This window comes from Triturus cristatus, chromosome 5_2 (assembly GCF_964204655.1).
Source record: "Triturus cristatus chromosome 5_2, aTriCri1.1, whole genome shotgun sequence".
Taxonomy (NCBI): Eukaryota; Metazoa; Chordata; class Amphibia; order Caudata; family Salamandridae; genus Triturus; species Triturus cristatus.
The window spans coordinates 1,012,637,812-1,012,663,429 of NC_140588.1; the positions used below are offsets into that span (position 1 = coordinate 1,012,637,812).

At 46.9% G+C, this 25,618-nt stretch overlaps 1 protein-coding gene across 1 annotated transcript in view; it reads left to right on the forward strand.

The window, feature by feature from the left end:
• The window catches only part of MSN (moesin), a 250,128-nt gene that overhangs the window by 199,189 nt on the left and 25,321 nt on the right, over positions 1-25,618 (forward strand). The window contains exons 5-8 of the mRNA XM_085608290.1: positions 7,195-7,278; positions 9,136-9,282; positions 19,841-19,937; positions 23,791-23,954. Of these exons, the coding sequence (XP_085464416.1) occupies positions 7,195-7,278; positions 9,136-9,282; positions 19,841-19,937; positions 23,791-23,954 (492 nt within the window). The remainder of the gene's footprint in view (positions 1-7,194; positions 7,279-9,135; positions 9,283-19,840; positions 19,938-23,790; positions 23,955-25,618) is intronic.

The following is a 25,618-nucleotide window of genomic DNA, read 5'->3' on the forward strand; positions in this document are numbered from 1 at the left end:
GGAGGAAGCCAGCAGGGGGCGTCTCACCAGACGTTCCAGCAGGGTCAGCAGGGTGATGGTCACGGACAACAAGGTCAGCAGAAGCAAAACTGGCAGTACCAACCTCGGGGCCAGTCCTTTCGCGGGAGAGGGAACTGACGTGGCCAGAGGAGGAGAGGGGGTGACCAGCCCTCATCAAAGTGACTCAGCATGCAAGAGGATGCCTACCCTCGACATGCCCCCAAGGGTGAGGCGCAGTACAGTAACATCAGGGGGGAGAGAAGATTCGAAAGCCTACGAGCATACAACACCAGTAGGCGGAAGACTGAGGTTCTACCTTCAGGAGTGGCGGCGTATAACCACAGACAAGTGGATACTGAACGTCATGCAGTACGGATACTGCGTGGATTTGGAGAAAAGACCTCCAAACAGAAGACCAAAGGGAGGGCAGAGATCGGCTCAAGAACTGGCCCTACTCAGAGAAGAAACACGGAAACTTCTAGAAAAAAGAGCCATAGAGGCAGTGCCGTTCAGAGAACGCAACAAGGGGGTCTACTCCAACTACTTCGTGGTCCCGAAAGTAGACGGAAACCTCAGACCCATCCTGGACCTGCGTTACCTAAACAAGTTCATCAGAACGCAGAAGTTCAAAATGACTTCGCTGCAGGAGGTACTGCCCCAAATAAGAGACGGGGACTTCATGGTCACCGTGGACCTCAAGGATGCCTACCTGCACATCCCAATAAACAGAAGACACAAGGGCCTTCTAAGGTTCAACATCGACCAGGAACACTACCAGTTCACAACCCTGGCCTTCGGATTAAAATCGGCGCCAAGGGTCTTTACAAAATGCCTGTCGGTGGTCGCGGCCCACCTACGAAGGCAGAGAATCCATGTCTACCCCTACTTAGACGACTGGCTGGTCAAGGCAAACTCAGCCAAGAAGTGCGAGAGGCACGCAAAACGCGTAACAGACACTCTGACGAACCTGGGGTTCTCGATTCACTGGTTTAAGTCATCGCTGGAACCGGAGCAGGTGAAGATTTTCCTGGGGGCAAAGATCAACTCCCTGAACAGCACAGTGGTGCCCAGCGACAGGAGGACAGATGCCCTACTGAAGGAGACGCGGCTCTACCGGAAGGGGCGAGCTCTGACAGTGAGGTCAGTGAGCAAGATGATGGGGATGATGGCGTCGTGTATCCAGCTGGTGCCGAATGTACGCCTGCACATGAGACCATTCCAGGAATGGCTACAACAGCAATGGTCACAAGCAAACGGAAGTTGGGAGGATCTAGTGGTTGTTACGCACGCAGTGCAGGAGGAGATGACTTGGTGGAACAGAGACAACATGACAGCAGGGAGAAGCCTGACACCACCAAACCCAACAATGACCATTACCACGGACGCATCGCAAAAGGGATGGGGAGCGCACATGGACAACCTCAGAGTGAGGGGTCTGTGGGCTCCAGCAGATGCGGTACGCCATATCAATTCCCTCGAATTGAAAACCATCCTGCTAGCCCTGAAGGCATTCCAGAGGCACCTGTACAACCAGAGGGTGTTGGTTCAAACAGACAACACCACGGCAATGTTCTACATCAACAAGCAGGGGGGGACACAGTCGTTCCCTCTCTCCTCTCTGGCACAGGAGATTTGGAGATGGGCCATACCTCTCAGGATAGATCTACTGGCAATTCACCTTCCAGGGAAGCACAATGTGGAGACAGACTGGCTAAGCAGGCAGACCTCGGCATCACACGAGTGGGAGCTCAATGGCCAGGAAACGGAGAAGATTTTCCAGAGATGGGGAACTCCCACAATAGACCTGTTTGCAACACGCCAAAATGCAAAATGCCAAAGCTTCGCGTCCAGGCAACCAGATCAGCAATCCCAAGGAAATGCCCTATGGATAAGCTGGTCGAGGACATTTGCCTACGCCTTTCCACCGATACCCCTGTTGCACATAGTGCTCGAGAAGTGCAGAACCAGCAACATGACTGATCCTAGTGGCTCCGCAGTGGGCAAGGCAGACATGGTTCTCACAAATTCAAGAAATGGCACAGGGCAATCCCCACAGGTTCGAGAGAAGAAGGGACCTGCTCTCCATGCAAAACGGAGAGGTCCTACATCCGGAACCAGAGAGCCTCAACCTGGCGGCATGGCTCCTGAGGACCTAGAGTTCGCTCACCTTAAATTGCCTCCTAGCACTATGCGGGTGCTGCGGGAGGCAAGGAAACCAACTACACGAAAATGCTACAGTGCCAAATGGAAGAGATTTACTGTGTGGTGCAGGAAGAAGGGCCTGCAAAACAGAATGACTAGAGACTCAACCGTACTGAGGTACCTCACACACCTTCTAAAGAGTAACCTCTGCTCGAGCTCCCTAAGGGTACACCTAGCGGCGATCGTAGCCTACACCAGAGGTGAGAAGGGTGGAAGTTTCTTCACTTCGCAGGTTGTGAGGAGATTCATGGAAGGAGCCAAAAGAATTGCCCCTCCTAAACGGTTGCCGCCGCCGGCATGGAACCTCAACGTGGTACTGACGGAGCTCATGAAGGCACCGTTTGAACCCATTAACAAGGCCACGCTGCAAATGTTGACGATTAAAACGGCCTTTCTGGTGGCCATAACCTCACTATGCAGGGTGAGCGAGCTTCAAGCGCTAACGCTACAGGAACCCTACATTCAGATTCACAAGGACAGGATAGTCCTGAGAACAAACCCACACTTCATGCCCAAGGTGGTGTCGGCGTTCCACATGAACCAGAGTATCCAGATACCGAGTTTCTTCCAAAACCCAACTTCAAACGCAGAAAGGGCTCTGCACACCCTCGACGCTAGAAGAGCGGTGATGCACTACATTGAGAGAACGAAGGAACTCAGGAAATCAAAGCAGTTGTTTGTGTCCTTTGCTACTAGCTTCATGGGTAGACCAGTGACTAAGGGCACCATCGCTAGATGGATTGCACTCACTATTCAATTCTTCCACAAACAGGTTGGACAGGAGCTAGCAGAGGGACCTCAGGCTCACTCCACAAGGAAGAAGGGGGCCACCGTTGCCTTCCTGGCGAACACGCCCATTCAGGACATATGTCTAGCGGCAACTTGGGCATCTGTGCACACGTTCACAAAACACTACTGCGTGGACATTCAGATGAACAAGGAAGCACAGGTCGGACAGAAGGTGCTTCAACACATTTTCAACGACCAACGCTCATCTACCACCCAGCCACCACAAAATTAGGAAAACCGCTACAAAGTCTATGCACAGCATAGTGCATCCAGAAAGATTCACGCTGCAAAACGAATAGTTTCTTACCTGTCGGTGTAGTTTTGCAGCTTGAAGATCTTTCTGGATTCACTAGCGAACCCACCCACCTCCGCCAGGAAGATGAGGCTGGAGGAAGAGGGGGTTAAATGGAAAAAATCAGAAGGAATGAAAACGTACAGAAAAATGAACAATAAGGATTAATCAATCGCCTAGGGTTAAAAAAAAAAAAAGAGAAAGGAAAAAAGAACCCGAAGATGGCGCCCCAAAGGTGGGACTTCCGCAGGAAGCACGACGACGTCACGGGAGGTGCACCAAATGGTGGGTCGTCGCCGCCCACCTGGGCTACAAAAAACAAAAAAAAAAGAAAAGACTACGAATCCGGACCCAACCACAAGATCGCGGAATAATGCACAGCATAGTGAATCCAGAAAGATCTTCAAGCTGCAAAACTACACCGACAGGTAAACTATTCGTTCCACCCAGAGTACCACCCTCACCTGTCTGGAACTTAAATATAGTTCTCACAAGGCTAATGGGACCGCCTTTCGAACCTTTGCATAAATGTGAGCTGCAATTTCTCACATGGAAAACAGCTTTTCTGGTGGCCATCACTTCCCTTAGAAGGGTCAGTGAACTACAAGCACTCACTATACAGGAACCTTTTCTCCAAATGCATCAGAACAAGGTTGTACTCCGCACCAACCCAAAATTCCTACCCAAAGTCATTTCCCCCTTCCATCTGAACCAATCAGTAGAATTATTGTTTTTTTTCTCACAACCTCAAACTGTTGCGGAAAGAGCTCTACACACACTGGATGTTGAAAGGGCCTTACTCTACTATATCCAAAGAACACAACCTTTCAGAAAGGCCAAACAGCTATTTGTCTCTTTCTCTCCACCACATAAAGGCAACCCTATTTCTAAATCGGGGATAGCTAGGTGGATTGTAAAATGCATACAGATTTGCTACCACAAAGCAAAACGAACGCTATCTGCTCCCCCTAAAGCCCACTCTACAAGCAAGATAGGGGCTTCTATGGCTTTTCTAGGGAACATACCATTAGATGACATCCCAAAGCAGCGACATGGTCAACACCGCACACTTTCACAAAACATTAGTGTAGATGTGCAAACCAAGCAACAAGCTAGTGTGGGCCAGGCTGTACTAAAGAGCTGCAGATCTACACACGCCCACCTGCCTCCCCGGCTACCTGTATCCGTTCCAGTCTATCTTATTTAGATACAACACACATGGGTTTCTTTACTATTATTACTACGCTCCATCTTTCCCTGCTGGCGAAAAACAATCTGAGGATGGAGCCGAAGCCCATGCGCAATGCGAACCAAAGGAGGAGTCACCGACCTTGTGACTTCCAAAGACTTTCCAAGAGGAAAAACAAACTGCAAACGTCCGGGCCCAACACCAGATGGCGATCTATGCAAAAGTGTGTAGATCTGCAGCTCTACATGCCAAGAACGGATGCATACTGGTAAGTAGCATATTCCATATGTGTGGTGTGTATATGTATGTGTGGTGTGTATATGTATGTGTGGTGTGTGTGTGGTGTGTATATGTATGTGTGGTGTGTGTATATGTATGTGTGGTGTGTGTATATGTATGTGTGGTGTGTGTATATGTATGTGTGGTGTGTGTATGTATGGTGTATGTATGTGTCTATATGTATGCGTCTATGTGTGTATGTATGTGTCTATATGTGTGTATGTATGTCTATGTGTGTATGTATGTGTCTGTGTGTATGTGTGTCTGTGTGTATGTATGTGTGTCTGTGTGTATGTATGCGTCTGTGTGTGTGTGTGTGTGTGTGTGTGTGTGTGTGTGTGTGTGTGTGTGTGTATATATCTCAAACGTTGTTGCATAGTGAGGTTGCCTCGCGATTCGGTTCACCGCCAAGCAGCGCACAAGAAATCCCTTCACCTAGACCGAAGCAGGTCAAAACTCATCTTGTTTTTTCTTTCTAATAAAAATACGATGGAATAACTAGCTTTGTTGTTGCGCCTGGCTTTCCCTTTCTAGTGGAGAAGGGATTATATATATTTTTAATTTTAACTTTTTCGTTTAATGACATGGCAGTGAAAATAAATGTGGGTCAAAAGCGCATTGTGGATCAATTGTACTAATAAACTCACACATTTCTTACTACAATTACATCCTAGTTTTTGGTAATCACTCTTTAAAACAAATCCATGAAAAAAATGTAATGGCATAAATCATATATGCAGATGCCCAGAGTATAATATGTAGGGCTCCCGGTTTTATGGTATTTTTTTTTTGGGACCTTTCCCTCTCTATTTAGCCATATTTATTATGAGTTTTATGAAACAAATTCGCTGAAACTGGTATATTTCCGCATTTATTTAAGTAATAAATATGCAGTCATGCTGGAATGCATGGCAGGTTTTAGTGATATGAACACCCGCAGAAGATAAATCAATGCACAGTATCAGCCTTGTGTTTATCTACTTCTGTTGAAGCCTCTATTAAAATTCCTTTTGTTTTTTTAAACCCCCTTACCTATCAATCCACGCAGTTATTGGCCTGGCAGTCATGGCAGTGTATTTAGAATCACTCAAAAAGCACCCAATCTCCGTTTTTATCAACATTATAAAAATATATACAACCATGAAAGTACATGGTTTTCTGTCTGTATTTATCTGTAAAAATAAGTAAAAACGGAAAACAGGGAGTCTTACAATATGCTATTTATTACCATTGTTGAGGGGCTCGCATGATTCTTCACCTCTTGTGAGTCATGGCACCTCCCCACACCCACCCATAGTAGTAATAACATAGTACCCATCTTCATATATGCTATTTATGTGTCCCTTTTTTTGTGGCAAGCTTCACTAAAGCTGGGAAGCTTGTCCGCTCACATGTTTCACAAAAGGTTGATAGATTAATCCAACCTCTGTCGCAGTTTAAAGCTTCACCATGCTCTACTGCCTGTAAGTTCGGATTAGACATACACACATGAAGGGACTGTAACAAAAGGTTATGCCGCTCGTCTCCCTTGCTGAATCCCAGGGTTTATTCATGATAGGTTTCGGAAGTCTTGGTCCGGAGACGCGGATCCTGGAAAATGGCGCTAATGTGGGCGTGTTACCTCCATATCCACCACCCAGGACACTCCCAGGTCAATGCTCGCCTTGAGGTCTTGGCACAAAGCTGGATCATTCTTTCAGAGTTTGTGAATAAAACCGCATTTCAACGCCACAGTGCCCCAGCACAGGTCTTGACGGAGAACAGCATGATGTAATATTGAACGTGTATTTGCATCTATAGGGGCTTTTCCATGCACTGTGCTGAGACCATTGGGGCACAGTGACCTGGCATGCCCAGGAGCCAAGTTGGCTGATTGTTCAGTAGTGTGTTTAATGTTGGTTGTGTGCCTTGACGCAGGCATAGCAACATACCGTTCCGGTGTGGGACTGTACAAAGAAATCCGCGTTCTCAATGTAGCTAAAATGGGCTCCTGTGAGCAGGACTGCTCTGGTGTGCTAGGCCCGGTCTGGTGTGCTAGGCCCGGTCTGGTGTGCTAGGCCCGGTCTGGTGTGCTAGGCCCGGTCTGATGGCTCGGTGGACTCGTACATTTACTGCAGGAATCTGTGTTTGAACCTATGGCCACAGGTTTAAATCCTGGCGAGTCTGTCCTTCCGGGGTCAGCAAAAGGCGTATCATTTAACTGGGTAACAAGAAACATCATTATTTTGCGAGTTTACCTAAGGGGGCGAACGTGCACTTTACAAATGCATATAGGTTGAAAATCGTGTGCCCATGGACTGATCAGCACTGTGGAAATGAAACTAGGTTCCGTCACTTCTAACTTGAGAATCACTGGTGTTTCCTGTTTCACCTTCTAACTTCATGGCTGTCGTCGCAGCATGTGATGCTGGCTGCACTCTTAATTGTTTGTTTTCTTCTGCAGAGTCCTGGAGCAACACAAGCTGAACAAAGAGCAGTGGGAAGAGAGGATCCAAGTGTGGCACGAAGAGCACCGCGGGATGCTCAGGTAAAAACCATCTCTACACTACGGAAAGGAACGAAGAGCTCCAGGACGGGGAGACATTTGGCAAAACCACTACATAAAAACGAGTGAATGGCATGGTAGGGGAAGGGGTGGATACTAGTGGCCCTAGTAGAACATCTATGGTAGAAAAATGGCACATGCATTCATTGCTCTGGGTGCTTGCTGGCCCGCGCTCTGGGTGCTTGCTGGCCCGCGCTCTGGGTGCTTGCTGGCCCGCGCTCTGGGTGCTTGCTGGCCCGCGCTCTGGGTGCTTGCTGGCCCGCGCTCTGGGTGCTTGCTGGCCCGCGCTCTGGGTGCTTGCTGGCCCGCGCTCTGGGTGCTTGCTGGCCCGCGCTCTGGGTGCTTGCTGGCCCGCGCTCTGGGTGCTTGCTGGCCCGCGCTCTGGGTGCTTGCTGGCCCGCGCTCTGGGTGCTTGCTGGCCCGCGCTCTGGGTGCTTGCTGGCCCGCGCTCTGGGTGCTTGCTGGCCCGCGCTCTGGGTGCTTGCTGGCCCGCGCTCTGGGTGCTTGCTGGCCCGCGCTCTGGGTGCTTGCTGGCCCGCGCTCTGGGTGCTTGCTGGCCCGCGCTCTGGGTGCTTGCTGGCCCGCGCTCTGGGTGCTTGCTGGCCCGCGCTCTGGGTGCTTGCTGGCCCGCGCTCTGGGTGCTTGCTGGCCCGCGCTCTGGGTGCTTGCTGGCCCGCGCTCTGGGTGCTTGCTGGCCCGCGCTCTGGGTGCTTGCTGGCCCGCCTGCCTGCGCTCTGGGTGCTTGCTGGCCCGCCTGCCTGCGCTCTGGGTGCTTGCTGGCCCGCCTGCCTGCGCTCTGGGTGCTTGCTGGCCCGCCTGCCTGCGCTCTGGGTGCTTGCTGGCCCGCCTGCCTGCGCTCTGGGTGCTTGCTGGCCCGCCTGCCTGCGCTCTGGGTGCTTGCTGGCCCGCCTGCCTGCGCTCTGGGTGCTTGCTGGCCCGCCTGCCTGCGCTCTGGGTGCTTGCTGGCCCGCCTGCCCGCGCTCTGCGTGCTTGCTGGCCCGCCTGCCTAATGGTCTGTCCTTCCTTCCTTCCTGGCTGGCTTACCAGTAAGCTGTAAGCTTGTGGGCTCGGTCTGCCATATTTCCTGCATGTCTGCCTTTGCACATGTATTTTCATGGGCCTGGAAACCTGCACATGCGGTCTTGTGCATGTGCCTACAGCTCAGCCCACCCCCTATCCTGTGCCTGCAAGGCATCGTGCCTATATTGGCTTATGCTGTAATCCAAACCACCCCGGCTTGTCTTTTGTGCTACATTTTGTACAGTCCACCTGGTCATGGACCCTTCTGTGCCTATGGGAGCCAGGATAAATGGTTACATATGCGTGTGCGCTCCAATCTCCTAGATACCTAGTCATTTAGAGATTAATTTTAAGGGCTGAAATTTGGCGATTCGCCTCCACATGTAGATGCCTACCATCAAAACATTACAAACTTTACCACCTTAAGAACCCAAGATTACGTTGTTGAACTCTTAATTCTTCTAGATCTGTTCTGACTTGAGAGACCTATCAAGTCCTACAATCGTGCCTTGAATATCTCTAGGCCGATACCTGTGCTTTCTACGGCCCTCCATTCACTACCCATCTCTAAATCTAGAGGTCAATGAAATCTGTGCTTGAAACACTGCAGTAAAGTTCCCATGTGTCTGGTAGGATTCAACGCCAGTTGGCCATCTTGTGTTTTTTTATTTAACCTGATTGCTGTTCTGGTACCCTTAGCAAACACTTAACATACGTTTTGGATCGCGTTGAGGTTCTCTGGGCCCTCTTCTGGCCCAGCTCTGACACACTTCGAATATTGGACTGATATTTGAAATCTTGTCCACTTTCTTCTTTCAGGGAAGACGCCATTTTGGAATACCTGAAAATAGCACAGGATCTGGAAATGTATGGTGTGAACTACTTCAGCATCAAGAACAAGAAGGGCTCTGAGCTGTGGTTGGGCGTGGACGCTCTGGGACTGAACATCTATGAACAGAATGACAGGTAAAGCAGTTGTAATAGTCTGTTAACATAAAAAAAATGCACAATATATTGTTCCAAATACACGAGATGTGGTGCAGTGACTAAGGATCCTTGGAACAAGGAGATCTCAGTTTGTGGCTTCAAAATTTCACCCAAGATTCTTGGCGGATCATTTAATCTATATTTAGCTCAAATGGTGAGCAATTTTACTAGGATTATAAACGAGTGTTGTGACTTCCGCAATTAAAAATTGTCCTCGTTGTATGGTGCTCTGTTGCTACCCAGCTAATTTCGCATGTCACACGTTTGAATATGTATGCATACATTTATACATGGAGATATTATCTAGTGTTGGAGTAATGTCTTTCCCGTTCAATGGCATGGTTTGACAATTGCATATCCATGCAAATTCTTGTGGCTCCTGGTTGCTTGGGGTTGGCGGCTACCACTACGGAATAGACCCAGAGTGTCGGGTCACCAATTCCACCAATAGCCTGAGGTTACAAAAAAACTGTGATGCCTCAAATTAATGAGTTTCATAGTTGTGTCTATGGGTAGGTTTAGTATGGTGTTTTTTAGGATACCCTAGTCCCTGAAAGAGAGCGTCAAAGTCTTGCAAAATATCTTTAATCTGGCAGTCGCTCACCTGTTGTGCAAACTGCATCGGGCCATGTCTTATGTGTTGCAGCTTATCAATGTGCCAGTGGTTTCCTGTGTGACATAAAATATGCTGTGCCCTGACTGGCTCTGGTGTTGTACTTGGGAATGAAAGATGCTAGGAAACGGGAGGTGGGGTCTTCTTGTAGGCATTGATTCTAGTCTGGTTGACTTTGTGATGGCCATGGAATGTTTCAAAGTGTCTGTTCATCACATTGACTGGTGCCCTTCAAGCAATAAAGGCCTATTTGATCACACACTCGCTGCCTTTCCCTCATTTCATCAGTGGTGTATGAGAAGGAAGACCCTTTCGTCGTCATCCTCCAAATCACTCCCTGTTGGTGACATCGACATTTGTCAATGTAGACTCCTCTTTTCTAGTAAAGCTTCTCCGAGACTGCGACCATCTTCCTGGTGCCCCTCTACCCCTGCTACGACATACGCAGGCAATGTGTCTGACCTTGCCACATTTCAAGTCTGCTTTCCCTTGTACCAGGCACTTTGTTGGGGCTCCATGGTGCACTAGTTACAGTGGCTCATGCTTTTTCTCACCGTATCTCGTCTTCCTGGCACTTTGGTCAGAGCACGTCGATGGTTTCCTCCTTGGTTTGAGGAGCGCAGCCAGATTCAGACTTGATGACCATCCGCTTTGTCCTGCTAGTGGAAAGATCACGCGATCATGCTAGCACCAGCATTGGTTCCAGCTTAATTCCTGGCTTCCTCAAAACGATGACTTGCACCATTTGGACACAGGTCTCCTTTGCTGAACCATCACCTTTGCGTGTGCGAGTTGCCGTCCATAGCCGGGCACTGAAACAGTCTATGGACTCCCTTTCCAGTTGCGTCTTGTGTCTTAGCTCAAACCTCTGTCTGGATTGAGCTGAGGGTCAAAAAGTCCATTGAGAGCGATCACTGAGTCATGGTCCTGTTCACCACCTGTGTTGGGAGCTTCTCAAATAGTTTGTGAACCTCTTCCCCTGCAAAAGGTAGTAGGAGCAACCTCTTGACAGTCCTGTTTCTCAAGTGGCCCTGAAATAGTTATTAAGCCTTCCCCTCTGCTATCTTGGGAGCAGTCGGGGCTGTGGCCACTGGACGGTGGTAGGGCTGTCGTGGATGAGTGGATTGATGGTGCAATTGGTGCTGCTTCCTGCAGTCAAATGTTTGGTCAAGGGGGTCCACCATCGAGAACTGCTGTTCATCCATTGGTGTATGGCTTGCAGTTTATTACGTTCCCCTTAGCCTCCTAACTGTGCCCCGGGACCTAGGGTAAGGCTCAGATGGGCAGCGTGTTTGTTGAACTCCTTCCAGCTGTCTGCCTTCACTCTGGCTCCAACTTTACCCTGTTTTAGGCCTGGGCGGTAAATTCCGTTCCGCCTGCAGAATTTGGGTAATTTTGCGTTCTGCGTAGAACGCGGAATCACCAAAAATTCTGTGATCCATGGCTTCGCAGAATTTTTTGCTTGTTCGTGCTTTCAAAATGCGTGTAATTGAGAGATTTCTTCTCGAGTACGCAAACAGCGTTCGCGAACAAGGAAAAAAGCATCGCGACGGGCGGAACAAGCAATTCTGCATATTCGCGGAACTTTCCCGTGCTCGCTGAGATTTTTTACCGTTTCGCGAAGCTTTTCGTAGCGTGACTACGCAAATGCCGCCCACCCCTACCCTGTTTATCACAGGTGATCCATGGTAAGTGCTGTGTAGATAGATGCAGTTTTGTATCGAGCGAATTAGACCTGAAGGCATTGGAGCGCTTTACATGAGCACCAGTTACATTACTCAAGGACACCTTTTTTAGGCATTGGCAATATTAAGTGATTTGCCCAGAATAGCGTGGCTATCGAGTTGACGCAGACTCGTACCGGATATTGAGCTGGCTCAGACCTGCAAACTTGAAGAACAATCTCACCATAAGAACAATCTCACCGTGTGAGTAAGGGGCGGAGCCTTGAAGGGGCATGGCCCAGTGCCCAGAAATGCCTACAAGGCACTTTTGAATCTCCCCTCCCCTAAAACAAAAAGTGTGATGAAGCTGGTGCCCTTTCACACGTCATGGAGCTCAGCAGTTCGAAGTCTCCAAAAAGAAGCTGAAAACCCACGATTTACAGTGGTTTGCAACTTGTTCTTTCTACCATAATGTGATATCGGCCCCTCTCCTGGAGACCGTGTGATGGGGAGCCGGCGGCACCGTGTGAGTTGGCAGGTATGGAGCCTGTTTTCCCCAGATCCAAAGTCCGCAGCTCTGGCCGTTGTGCCACATCCTCTCCCAGGTCTCACTTCTCCCCTTATCTGGGAAACGAGGTTGTAATGCCGGCAAATACTGAGGTCTCCTTCCTACTGCCCCCCACTCCACCACAACTCCAGCAGGGTACGTCACTGTGCGTGTGGGTCGTCGTTACACAGCGGGGCCTCGAACTGTCCTCGTCTCTTGTCTATGCCCGGGGCGGGAGCACAGACTGGAGCTGCATTATTAAGAGACGCACAGCTACTCAGGGGCCACTGTCCAGAGGCCCGAGCAGCCCTTGCCCCGCTTATTTCCCCGAGGCTGAGATCACACCCAAGGTACGTGACCTAAGTGAGGATGACTTCGGTACGGTACGTGAGCTCAAGTGTGGCTCACTAAATTACCGGATAACAGCCGCCGTGTCTTAAGTAGATAAGTAAAACAGTTTTTACCAAACCGAAACGTGGATATGTAAATACAGAGGCGCAACTAGAGCCAAATTTCAGAGGGGGGTGGGGCTAAGAAAACATATCACGGGGGGTGGGGAGGGGCTGAATCTTTAAGCAGAGTGGAGCTGATTTCGGGGGAAGGGGGGCCTGAATCTTTAAGCAATAGGCAGAGTGGAGCTGCAGGTGCTCTTGGAAGGGGTGACACAACAGCGGGGCCTCATTAACATGCAAATGGTCTTTTAAAAGACCTGTGAAGTGCTCGGGTGCGGCTGTGTGTGTGCCCGGGAAGCTGTCTCATCCCGGGCTGCCACACACGACCGGGGTGGGGCTGAAGCCCTGTGAGTCCAATGGGTGTTGCACGCCTGTGTAAATATGTGCAGGCGATTTACACACGCCGAGTGCGCGGTGTGAGACGCCTCTTAGCAGCAGTCCGGCGCTTTTGAGAACTTTCTAGTGTAGTCTTAGTTTTCTCCAACCCTCTGCTCTTCCATGGGAGAACAGCGCCACCCCGTGGACGCTGCCACTGAAGATGTACCAAGCCGAAAGCAGTGAACGGAGACGTCCTCACCTGAAACCTAGTGCCTCATCCCTCGGTTTTATGGTTGTTACTGGGCGGAGTACCTGTGCCAAGCCAAGGTAATGTTTTTTTAAAAAATTTTTTTACACATCTGTATTTGTTTGAGGTATAACAAAACAGCATAACGGAAAGGCAGGGCGGCCGCCGACAGTCAGTGATTAATATAGTTTACGACGCATCGTGTACCCATGAACCAGTATCTGACCAGAAACAAAAGGAAGGTCTCCGTGTCCTCCGACTGTAGATCCTGAAAGCAACGGGCCCCAAATCTAATGTTTTGGGGCGCAACCTCTCCTTTTACACATTTCTTGGTCTGCCATACAGCAGTCACCCATTCCTCTAGAACGATGGTCTCCAAACGTTTTAATGCCGTCCGCCAGTGGAAAAAATTTCAGCCCCTACCCCCAGGAACTTTCTAGATTTATAATAAATTAGCAATGTTCAATATGTCCAGACTTCTTTAAACATTGCTGTTCAGTTCTGCTGCAGTTTTATAAATCCCATCAAATGCATGATTGCCAAACCTACTATTCTGGTCAGGCCGGCCTTAGTAACGTGTACAAGTATCCACAGTGTGATTATTAGAAGTGCGGTAGGAGTTTTGAAAAATATTTAGAGTCCCTTCCCTGTTTGACACATACTTCCAGCTAGGATATAAATGACAAAACATGTTAGTGATGACTCATCACAGAGCCGCTCACTGGCGTCCATTTTTTATTTTTCAGCTTAAAATAAAGCACTGTTATTAGCATAATTATTCTTTTGGCCAAAGCCTGGTGCCTTCCTCCAGCCACCCCCCATCCTCAGCCACCTAGGATCACTTTTGGCCCCCCAGTTTGAAGACACCCTGCTGTAGACCTAGTCATCACCCTGGGTTGTCCGGGGACCTCCAACCGCTCGCGATCAACTACCCGAAAGCCGCACGCAGGCGCTGATGTCTGCTGTGAGCCCGAGTCTTCATTACCACCAAGATGGCCACGTTTGGGTCCAGGCCCTCTTTGGCGTGTTGGGTCCAGGCCCTCTTTGGCGTGTTGGGTCCAGGCCCTCTTTGGCGTGTTGGGTCCAGGCCCTCTTTGGCGTGTTGGGTCCAGGCCCTCTTTGGCGTGTTGGGTCCAGGCCCTCTTTGGCGTGTTGGGTCCAGGCCCTCTTTGGCGTGTTGGGTCCAGGCCCTCTTTGGCGTGTTGGGTCCAGGCCCTCTTTGGCGTGTTGGGTCCAGGCCCTCTTTGGCGTGTTGGGTCCAGGCCCTCTTTGGCGTGTTGGGTCCAGGCCCTCTTTGGCGTGTTGGGTCCAGGCCCTCTTTGGCGTGTTGGGTCCAGGCCCTCTTTGGCGTGTTGGGTCCAGGCCCTCTTTGGCGTGTTGGGTCCAGGCCCTCTTTGGCGTGTTGGGTCCAGGCCCTCTTTGGCGTGTTGGGTCCAGGCCCTCTTTGGCGTGTTGGGTCCAGGCCCTCCTTAGCGTAGACGAGCTGTGATTCCTGTGTGGATTGAGTACCAGTGTGCACCTATGGTAATAGTTTTTGAGCTGTTCAGAGCAGTCCAAAGACATTTTCAAGCTTTCATTAGTTATGCTTTCTGTCCCCCTTTCTTCAGTTCCTTTCCTGCATTCCTCGCAAGGAGGGTTGGTTTCAAAGAGGTTACGCTGTAAAAGAGGCCAATCAGTGACATAGCATAAGTGTCACAAATACTAATGCAAAAAAAATAATAATAAATCCCCTCCACCCAGCCTCAATGAGAAGTATTCTTGTGGTGCAATTGGCTTCTCAACACTGGACCCAATGCTACGGCACCTGTTGCACAATTTGATAGCTGTGCCTCGGATTATTAATATCCACCCAATTTTTGTGTTTCTTTGTGTTCTTATAATGGCCTCAAAACAAATTAAGTTTCAGTTGGAAAGAAAAATCTACATGTTGCTGTTAAACAGCATGTTACACTTTCGGGCAGTGGCCGTATCTAAACTCATGAAAGGGCACGTGGGCTTTCAACTTGGCCAATGGGTTTAGTCTAAAATATTATTTAATCTCAAAGGTCAGGCTAGGAAATGTCAAGTCTTTCAAAAAGACTTTATTGAGCTGTAACTTTTCTGTTCACCTTTTTGGTCTGTGTGACACTTTCTGTGAACCATTGTTTGATACTGAAATATGCCAAACAAAATATATATTTTTTGTATGGACACAAGACTTCTATTTACAATCATTAAGAGAACCATATGTGTGCATTTTCCTAACTAACAACACTTTTGGGTCATCCACCTGTCACAAATATACATTTCTAGTTCCTGCTGACCTAAACAGGTGTACTTCCATTGCAACCCCTCCTCCCCGGCATCGCTAAACTCATTGACAATGTAGTTTATTTTGCATTATTTTAGTTTACATTATTTACTGTGCCATGCTGTACTAGATTCAAGCTAATAGAATATCTCAAAAAGAGTGGGGGATCTAAGGGATATGATTTAGGGACTCAAACAGTTTATAATCCCCAATTCAACTAGTATATGCAAAAAAGAAAAACTGAGTCAAAAAAAGTGTGAGTCAAAAGTTTTGTGACCATAAAAATTATGGTCACAACTTTTTTTGACTCAGTTTTTCTTTTTTGCATGTACTAGATTCAAGCCCATAGCCACCATCTAAGGTTTGCCTTGCTTGGTTCATTATTCCTGGAAAGTCAAGTGCCCTGAGAATGTAATGGGGTTATCCAGCTTGGAACACACCGGTTTTGGTGGCAGTGTTGAGCAGCAGTCTCCCCTTAGACACTGTAACCACAGTTTGTTTCAGGATCCTATGAGCAGACACCAGAGTCTGGGATGCTCAGGCCATAAAATCAGCAGCAAGATTTGGTAGTCTATGCACGTTTCAGTTTTCCTGCTGCATTGGAGTAATACAAACAATGGAGCAGAAGTGCAAGGGTAATAACAAATGGAAACAGGGCACTTACAAATACCAAGTAAATATGAAAGATGAATGGAGACTCTCTGCACATCCATATAGAAGGTACCATAGGCAAACAGCAAGCAGGGAAGGGCCAGGAGCGGACCTACCACTACCACCTGCCCACAGCAATTGCTTCATTTAATACTTCACTTATAAAAGTACTGTTCGAGGCAAACAGCGTCCAATGTCAACAGAACACCTGACGCTTCTCAAACAAGAGGTTCTTGCACTATCACAAAAACATGCTATAGAGCAAATTCCCTTGCCTCATCAAGGCACAAGGGTCTATTCCCTCTATTTTCTAATTCCAAAAAAGGACGGTTCTCTTGGGCCAATACTGGACCTCAGACCGCTCAACTTTTACTTCCAATCAGACCACTTCCACATGGTCACTTTACAACAAGTGCTTCCACTACTTCAGCAAGGGGACTTTCTCTCCACTCTAGATTTAAAGGACGCCTACTTCCACATTCCCATTCATCCAGTTCACAGGAAATATCTCAGGTTTCTGGTAGATGGTCAACACTACCAATTCAAAGTTCTACCATTCGGGGTCACCACGGCACCCAGAGTTTTCACCAAGTGCCTCGCAGTGTTTGCAGCCCATTTGAGAAGACAGCACATTCATGTCTTCCCTTATCTGGACGACTGGCTCATAAAAGCAAAATCCCACAACAGCTGTGTTTAACACACTCAGCACAATACAACTGCTTCACATTCTGGGATTCACAGTAAATCTGGGCAAATCCCATCTCCAACTGTCCAGAATACAACAATACCTAGAAGCTACATTAAATACTTCCACAGCTCTAGCATATCCCAACCCAGTCAGGATAAGTGCAATACAAGCGCTAATTCAACGATTTCAGCCACAACACTCACTACCAGCACGAGTGTTCATGCAATTAATAGGGATGATGGCCTCTTGCATTTTTCTCGTTCCTCATGCAAGACTACAAATGCGTCCATTACAAGAGTGTGTCATGTCAGTGGAACCAGGCTCAAGGTCAGCTAACAGATCTCGTATTGGTGGACTACCTCACCCATCTCTCTCTACAATGGTGGAACACACAGAACCTTTCCAAAGGGCTGTCGTTCCTCGAGCCAGTCCCACAGATAGTGCTAACAGACGCATCGCTCAGCGGCTGAGGAGCTCATCTTCAAACCCATACCATTCAAGGTATCTGGACCCCCCAACAAAAACAATTTCACATCAACTACCTGGTTGTTGGCAAACTACACCTTCTAGGCAAAGCTGTCCTGATCCTTACAGACATGACCTCCCTACAGTTCACACCTAGCTCCAAGTATATGGAGATGGGCCATTCCGCAAAAGATATATACCTCCTGCCAGAACATCTCCCAGGGGTACACAATCAGATTGCAGATCTGTTCAGCTGTCAAGCACAGCAGATCCACGAATGGGAACTTCATCCTCAAGTTCTTCTTCCATTCTTTCACCTGTGGCGACACCCAGAAATAGATCTGTTTGTCACACACCAAAATGCCCAAACTTCGCATCCAGCTATCCACACCCATTGTCCAAAGGCAACGCGCTATGGATGAATTGGTCAGGCAAATTTGCTTATGCTTTTCCACCTCTCCCACTCATTCCGTTAGTGGTTCGGAAACTCAAACAACATTCCCTCAGTGATCCTAGTTGCTACAAGATGGGCAAGGCAACCATGGTTCACAACTCTATTGGAACTATCAGTAGTACCACATCAAAAGCTACACCTCTCACCCAAACTTATACTCAGACCCATGGAGAGATGACACCCAGAGCCCAAAAAACTCAACCTTGCGATCTGGCTCCTGAAATCTTAGAGTTTGGCTACCTCAAACTCCCACCAGACTGTATGAACGTTATTAAAGAGGCTAGACGCCCTACAACAAGGGCATGCTATGCAGCAAAATGGAAGCAATTCGTCATTTATTGCACGCACAACAAGATCAACCCACTAAATGCTTCCATTCAGAACATCTGTTACCTCTTGCATCTACAACAATGTAACCTAGCATATACATCTATTAGGTTACATCTCGCCGCCATAGCGGCCTACCTACAAAACAGACTACACTTGTATTTGTTTCAAGTTCCTACTGTCAAAGCTTTTATGGAAGGACTTAAAAGAATAATTCCACCAAGAGCTCTACCCTCTCCGGTGTGGAACCTTAATGTAGTCCTTACCAGAGGAATGGGTCCCCCTTTTGAACCGCCCCACAAATGCGAACTACAGTTCCTCACTTGGAAAGTAGCCATTTTAATTGCCATCACATCTCTCAGAAGAGTTGGTGAACTCCAGGCATTAACTATACAAGAACCATTTTTACAAATCCATTATAACAAAGTGGTTCTTAGGACTAACCCAAAATTTTTATCCAAAGTAGCATCTGTCTTCCATCTCAACCAGTCTGTTGAACTCAGTGTTTTTTCCTCAACCAGGCTCGGGGGCAGAAAGAGCTCTACACACCTGAGTCGTTAAAAGAGCAATACTCTACTACATTGAAAGAACAAAATCCTTTAGGAGAACCAAACAACTTTTTGTGGCTTTCTCCCCACCTCATAAAGGTAATCCAATATCCAAAACAGGAATTGCAAGGTGGATTGTAAAATGCATACAAATATATGCAACATCAAAGCCAAACGCACCGTAACCTTTCCCCCTAGAGCTCACTAGACGCAAACTAGGGGCTTCTACGGCATTCTTAGGGAACATTCCCCTGGATGACCTATGCAAAGCAGCAACTTGGGCTTCACCACACACCTTCAAAAAACACTATTGTGTAGATGTGCAGGCAAAACAGCAAGCTAGTGTGGGCCAGGCTGTATTAAAAACACTATTTCAAAGTACTGCTACAGATACAGGTAGCCACCGCTAACGAGATGACTGCTGTATAGTCTATGCAAAAGTGTACAATCTGCAGCTCCTATGCCTCGAACGGAAAATGCTACTTACCAGTACGCATCTGTTCTTGGCATGTAGAGCTCCAGAGTTGTACACGCCCACCCGCCTCCCCGGATACCTCTATCTGTTCCAGTATTATCTTACTTGGATAAATTACACATGGACATATTTCTACTTCTCACTACTCCATCTAACCCTGCGTGGCAAAAACAATCTAGGGATGGAGTCGATGTCCATGCGAACTGTCGACCGAAGGAGGTGTCATCAACTTATGATTACAAAGACTTCTTCGACAAAAAAAATGCAAACATCCGAGCCCAACACCAGATGGCGATCTATGCAAACGTGTATAACTCTGCAGCTCTACATGCCAATAATAGATGCAAACTGGTAAGTAGCATTTTCCTTTAAGAAATACTTGCCCACTCGCCTAGAAATTTGATGGGCGATTCTACCTTACCCCTAGACAGCAACGAGGATGTGTAATACCCCACCATCATTAAGGTCATAGCATGATCTTGAGTGCAGCAGTCCAAGATGGGCAATTCTACATGTTTCGGCATGTGCACGATAAATTGCTGTTCCTACTCTATATTGCCTGCTTTATTAGTCTTAGTTTTTGCCCATTCTTTCTCCCAGATATCACTTTTGACCTTCGAATTGCTTTATATATTTTATAAATGTTTATTAAAAAATGTTATTGTTAAATTGGAGCCCTAATTTTGCTAACTTGTTGCAGGAAAGTAGAAAAGGATATTTTAAGAGAACTGTGTTGATACTCTTTGAATAGTTATTAGTTTAGTTATCCTGCATGGTTCTTCTTTCTGTCTCTTTTAGGTTGACACCAAAAATTGGATTCCCTTGGAGTGAGATCCGAAATATTTCGTTCAACGACAAGAAGTTTGTGATTAAACCGATCGACAAAAAAGCACCAGTAAGACCTTTGTTTTCAATATGGTTGAATGGGGGGCTGGGTGACCAAAGCCTTAGAGGGGTGCAAGTGAGCTGGCGCATTGCAGCAACCAGTGGCATGTTTGTAAAATCCTTAAAATCTGGTAGAATAGTAAAGTTTTTGTATTTTTCGAATGTGCCAGTATTTGTCCAAGCTTTCTTTCACCCCAGTAAAGCCATTGCACTAATGATGCGAGGTGCCCGTGGGTGATGGGGAATTCTGCATTTCCACATTAGATTGGGATAGTGCCAGATGTTTCCTGGGCATCTCTGGATGGCTGTTGTCAAAATAGACCCATGGTTGGGCTGCATATGGATGAGCATTTCTTAGACTAGAAGGCTCAGGCATGGACTGTCTACCTTGCTGATTGAAGGGGTCAGTCGCTCTGTGCTTTTTGAGCCAAAATAAGGGTCAGCATAATTGACTTGGCATTTGCCTTTGGCCTTGTAGGAGACCTGTCTGAAGAACATCAAGAATATAAACTAGGCATAGTAAACCCGTACTGCAAATCTCTGTGGGAGTAAGGTCCAAGCAGGCTCTGTCCCTCCCATTTCAGTCTATAATTCTAACGAAAAGGAACTTAGATTGTAGCATAATGTTGGCCACAGTTTTGACACAACCTATTCTATATATATATATATATATATATATATATATATATATATTCACTGAAAAAACCATAGGTTTCACACATGTTATAGTTAGCTGGACATTTTATTGATAAAAAACCAATGAAATTCCCCCGTTATAGTTACTGTAGGCAACTATAACTCACGCGACCGCAATCCTCTGCTGATGCTAATACTGTATTTAGACACTTATTTGCCCATATCTTCTTCCATTAAATTTTAGCTATACATATATTACAAATACTTTTTTTTCATAAAGACACATATGTCATCAGCAGAGGATTACGGTCGCGTGAGTTATAGTTGCCTACAGTAACTATAACGGGGGAATTTCATTGGTTTTTTATCAGTAAAATGTCCAGCTAACTATAACATGTGTGAAACCTATGGTTTTTTCAGTGAATTAGCAAGGTTTTTTAAATGCTATTTCCTAACTATAACGTGTGTGAAACCTATGGTTTTTTCAGTGAATTTGTACGGTTTTTTAAATGCTAAGTTACTTTACGCCATTTGTGGCGTGCGCGCCCACTTAACGCAGTTCGTTCCGTGCACGGTTTTTATCAACTTTAATAAGCCCTGTACATTTGGTGGCCTTCGGCCACCAAAAGCACAGGGGGTGAGGTCAATGTGGATAGTGTTTTTTTTATTTCGATTTTATAATTTCATGTTGCCAAAATTACGTTTTTTTTCTCTATTAATAAGCCCTGCACATTTGGTGGCCTGCGGCCACCAAAAGCACAGGGGGTGGGGTAAGTGTGGATAGTGTTTTTTTTATTTTTATTTTTTTACCGTAAGCGTACGGTAAGCTTACGGTAAGCGTACGGTAAGCGTACGGTAAGCGTACCCCGCGAAATTGCCGAAAAAAAATAAAACCGTTTTTGCTCTTGGGGGATGTTTGGGGACTCCCTCAACATGACTATGTGGGAGGGAGTTGTCAAAACAGCCCCGTAACATGTTTTTGGCCATCATGTTTGATAAACAACACTCAGTGCGAGAGACAAAATGGCGGACGCCGCTTCCTGGTTTCGGCCGATTCGAATGTTTACTAAGATCTAAGAGCCAATCGGAATCGCGCTCGCGCACGCCACCGTAAGCTTACGGTAAGCGTACGGTAAGCGTACGGTAAGCGTACCGTAAGCAGGCTCAGATATATATATTGATTTAAAGGCTATTTTCTCAGAATCTACTGAACAGATTTACACCAAACCTACAAAAGGCACTTCCTTGACCTAGGGACTACCTCTCTGCCAAATTTCTAGTAATTCTGTTCAGCCGTTCGGGCTGTAGCTCGTTCTAAAGGTCCTATGGAAAAATGCATGGGAAAAACGCGTTTTGGGACCCCCCTTTTATCTCAGCCCCCGCTTGACGAATCCCCCCGAGACTTTCAGGGTAGGAGCGGAGCGTAGCGCCCCACCTATTTTGAGAAATTCGCGAGGATTCGTCGACCGGCGCCAAAGTTATTCAAAATAGAATGTTGAGGTTTTCCTATGGAAACGTGGTCCTAACTATAACTACCTACTGGCGACCGCCAGTAGGTAATATATATATATATATATATATATATATATATATATATATATATATATATATATATATATATATATATATATATATATATATATATATATATATATATATATAATCTCCATAAACCAAGTTCCACCTTGCATGGAGACGCCATCACAGTTGGACATATCACCTCATTTATTGTGGGCAGCGAGGAAAACTGGTAGCACCCCACCACAGAAAATCGCCAAACATGTTTCGGGCTCCATGCCCTTGCTCACTGGCTGCAACAACAAAGTCCCAGCAGCTGTGAGGACTATAAATCACTAACCCCGCCTAAGTGGGACGTCACTCTGCAAAATTGCATTATGGGGTAAGTAGTCCTTCATTTGCCATAGTGGATGCTGTCAGGGCTTCGTGTTAAAATCATTCCCTAGTGGGTCCCAAGGCAGGGAAACACCGCGTTGCCTGCTGATGCGATTCCCCACAATTACGGCATGTCCATCTCCTCATGGTGCTTCGATTTCCATGCACCAAGGTCCGCTATGTAACGCGGCGGGGCGTCTCCGCGGCGAGGCGTGCCGCTATTAATGTCCAAAAACCAAGTTCCACCTTGCATGGAGACGCCATCACAGTTGGACATATCACCTCATTTATTGTGGGCAGCGAGGAAAACGGGTAGCACCCCACCACAGAAAATCGCCAAACATGTTTCGGGCTCCATGCCCTTGCTCACTGGCTGTGATGGCGTCTCCATGCAAGGTGGAACTTGGTTTTTGAACATTAATAGCGGCGCGCCTCGCCGCGGAGACGCCCCGCCGCGCTACATAGCGGACCTTGGTGCATGGAAATCGAAGCACCATGAGGAGATGGACATGCCGTAATTGTAGGGAATCGCATCAGCAGGCAACGCGGTGTTTCCCTGCCTTGGGACCCACTTGGGAATGATTTTAACACGAAGCCCTGACAGCATCCACTATGGCAAATGAAGGACTACTTACCCCATAATGCAATTTGGCAGAGTGACGTCCCACTTGGGCGGGGTTAGTGATTTATAGTCCTCACAGCTGCTGGGACTTTGTTGTTGCAGCCAGTGAGCAAGGGCATGGAGCCCGAAACATGTTTGGCGATTTTCTGAGGTGGGGTGCTACCCGTTTTCCTTGCTGCCCACAATAAATTAGGTGATATGTCCAACTGTGATGGCGTCTCCATGCAAGGTGGAACTTGGTTTTTGGATATATGATATGAGATATATATATATATATATCTCTTGTATAGGTTGTCTTTGCTTTTCTAAATAAGCAGACCACTTTCCACCACAGAATTAAACTCCCAAACTGTAGTGTGATAGAGGCAGATACACTTCATTAGTAGACATGGGATAGGCAGACATGCCCTTGTCTGTGTTCAAGAAATGTAACTTGCACGTAAAGTTAATGCTACAAATGATGTGACTCTTTGCCCCCTGCACCCCTCTTTACACTTGACTGGGGTGTAAATGTTAATATTCATATTGCATAGTAAATTGGTTAGTATTTTGCTTCAGTCCCATCTCGAATAGGTCTCTCCAACCAGCCATTTGGGTCAGAAAGTATTTAATTGTGTTGGTCCTAGGCACTCTTCTTCCCCCAACCTTAAACATAAACTTTATTTATTTTGCCAGTTTCCTTATCTACGTTTCTTCCATTTGTCACCTTTAGGATTTTGTCTTCTATGCACCAAGGTTACGAATTAACAAGCGAATCCTAGCTCTGTGCATGGGCAACCATGAACTGTACATGCGCCGACGCAAGCCCGACACCATCGAGGTGCAACAGATGAAGGCCCAGGCCAGAGAGGAGAAGCATCATAAACAGATGGAGCGGTAAGTCTCGCATGGCTTCTGTTAAGATGGCGTACTCCACGGAGATGTGAACCTGCAGCTATGGCCTTACTTTAGACAATTGTTAATCGCCCTTAAGTTTAGTCATAGGCCTGAGCTGCATGTGAGGGCCTTTAACGAGGAAGAGGGTCTTTTAACAACTGGCATAGCCAAAGGGCTGTAGTGCTATTGGAACATTTCATCCACTGAGAGTAGCATTTTCTAGATGAGAAACAGAGAAATAGAAAGACCAGCATTGGAATGTTGGAGCAGAAGGCTTATACCAGCCGTTATTAGCCCTGAGCCACTCATTGTTTTCAGTGGAGCTCTCAACATTTCAGTGTTATAATATAGACTTATAGCCTGCCGTGGCAGCTATCCCGGCCATTAAAGGCCCGCTCGAGCGTTAAAGGCCCGAGCCGATGGCTAGGGCCTTTAACAAGGAGCGGGACTTTAATAGCCAGTATAGCCCGCTATAGCCCAGCTACGAAGGGCTATAAGGCTAATAGAACATTCTGCCACTAGAGGGCAGAATGTTCTAACAAATAAAAAAGCCTGGAGCACCAACATTCCAATGTTTGTTCACTGCTTTTGCTGATTTAAGTCCCCTCTGGCTCCGTGAGGTTTTTGTTCTAAAAAAATTAGAACATTCGTCCCTCTATTGGCGGAATGTTCTGATAGCCTAAGAGCCCTCCGTAGCAAGCTGTCCCATTTTGGTTTCTGTTTGCTTGTCAGTGACAGTTGTGTAAGGCGAGGCGCAGCACAAGCTGTTGTAGGTTATAATGGATACTGTACCCAGTCAGACTGCAAGATCTCTTGGAGAAATGTATCTCAGTAAGACCTTTGAAAGAAAATGTCAATATTGAGAGAATTTGTCTGAATTATGTTTTTGGGGATCTTTCAGATCCATATGTTTTCTGCAGACATTGGAGTATGTCCATTGCCGAATGGTATACAGGGCAGCCTGTCATCATTTGTACTCCAAAATGGATCTGAACACAAATATCAACAGGAAAAACAAGCATTTACAATGCAATGGTCTCGGCATTGGTAAAGTTAGAGCTATTGGCATTGCTCATGACATTATTTTTGTTTATGTTTTTGTTTTTAAAACATTTAAAGAAATGTAGATGGATGGGTGGAAGGAAGGATGGCTAAGTGAAAGGGTCGATGGAGAGAGAAAGGGAGGATGGATGACTGAAAGGGTGGATGGGTGGAAGGATGAGTGACTGGGTGGATGGATGAGTAAGTGAAAGGATGGGTGAAAGGGTAAATGGCTGGATGGATGAGTGAATGGATGGGTAGAAGAGTGGATGGATGAGTGTACAGATGGATAGGATGAAAGGAAGGATGGATGATGGATGAGTGAAAGGATGGATAAAGGGATGGGTGAGTGAAATGATAGATGGAAGGATACATGATGGATAGGTTTGCAAGTGGTTGAATATGTTTGGATATGGCTGGGCTTACTTATATACTATTGCGTGACCTCCTCTGATGTGTCTGTAAAACGTACCTATTGTCCTGAAGTTTTGTCCTGAATTTTGACCTCTTGTCCTGAATTTGTGTCCTGAATTTTGACCCTTTGTCCTGAATTTTAACACTCACCGTCCTGAATTTGCACCAACGCCAGTTGGTCAACCTACTGTGCAAAGGGTAAGGAGAAC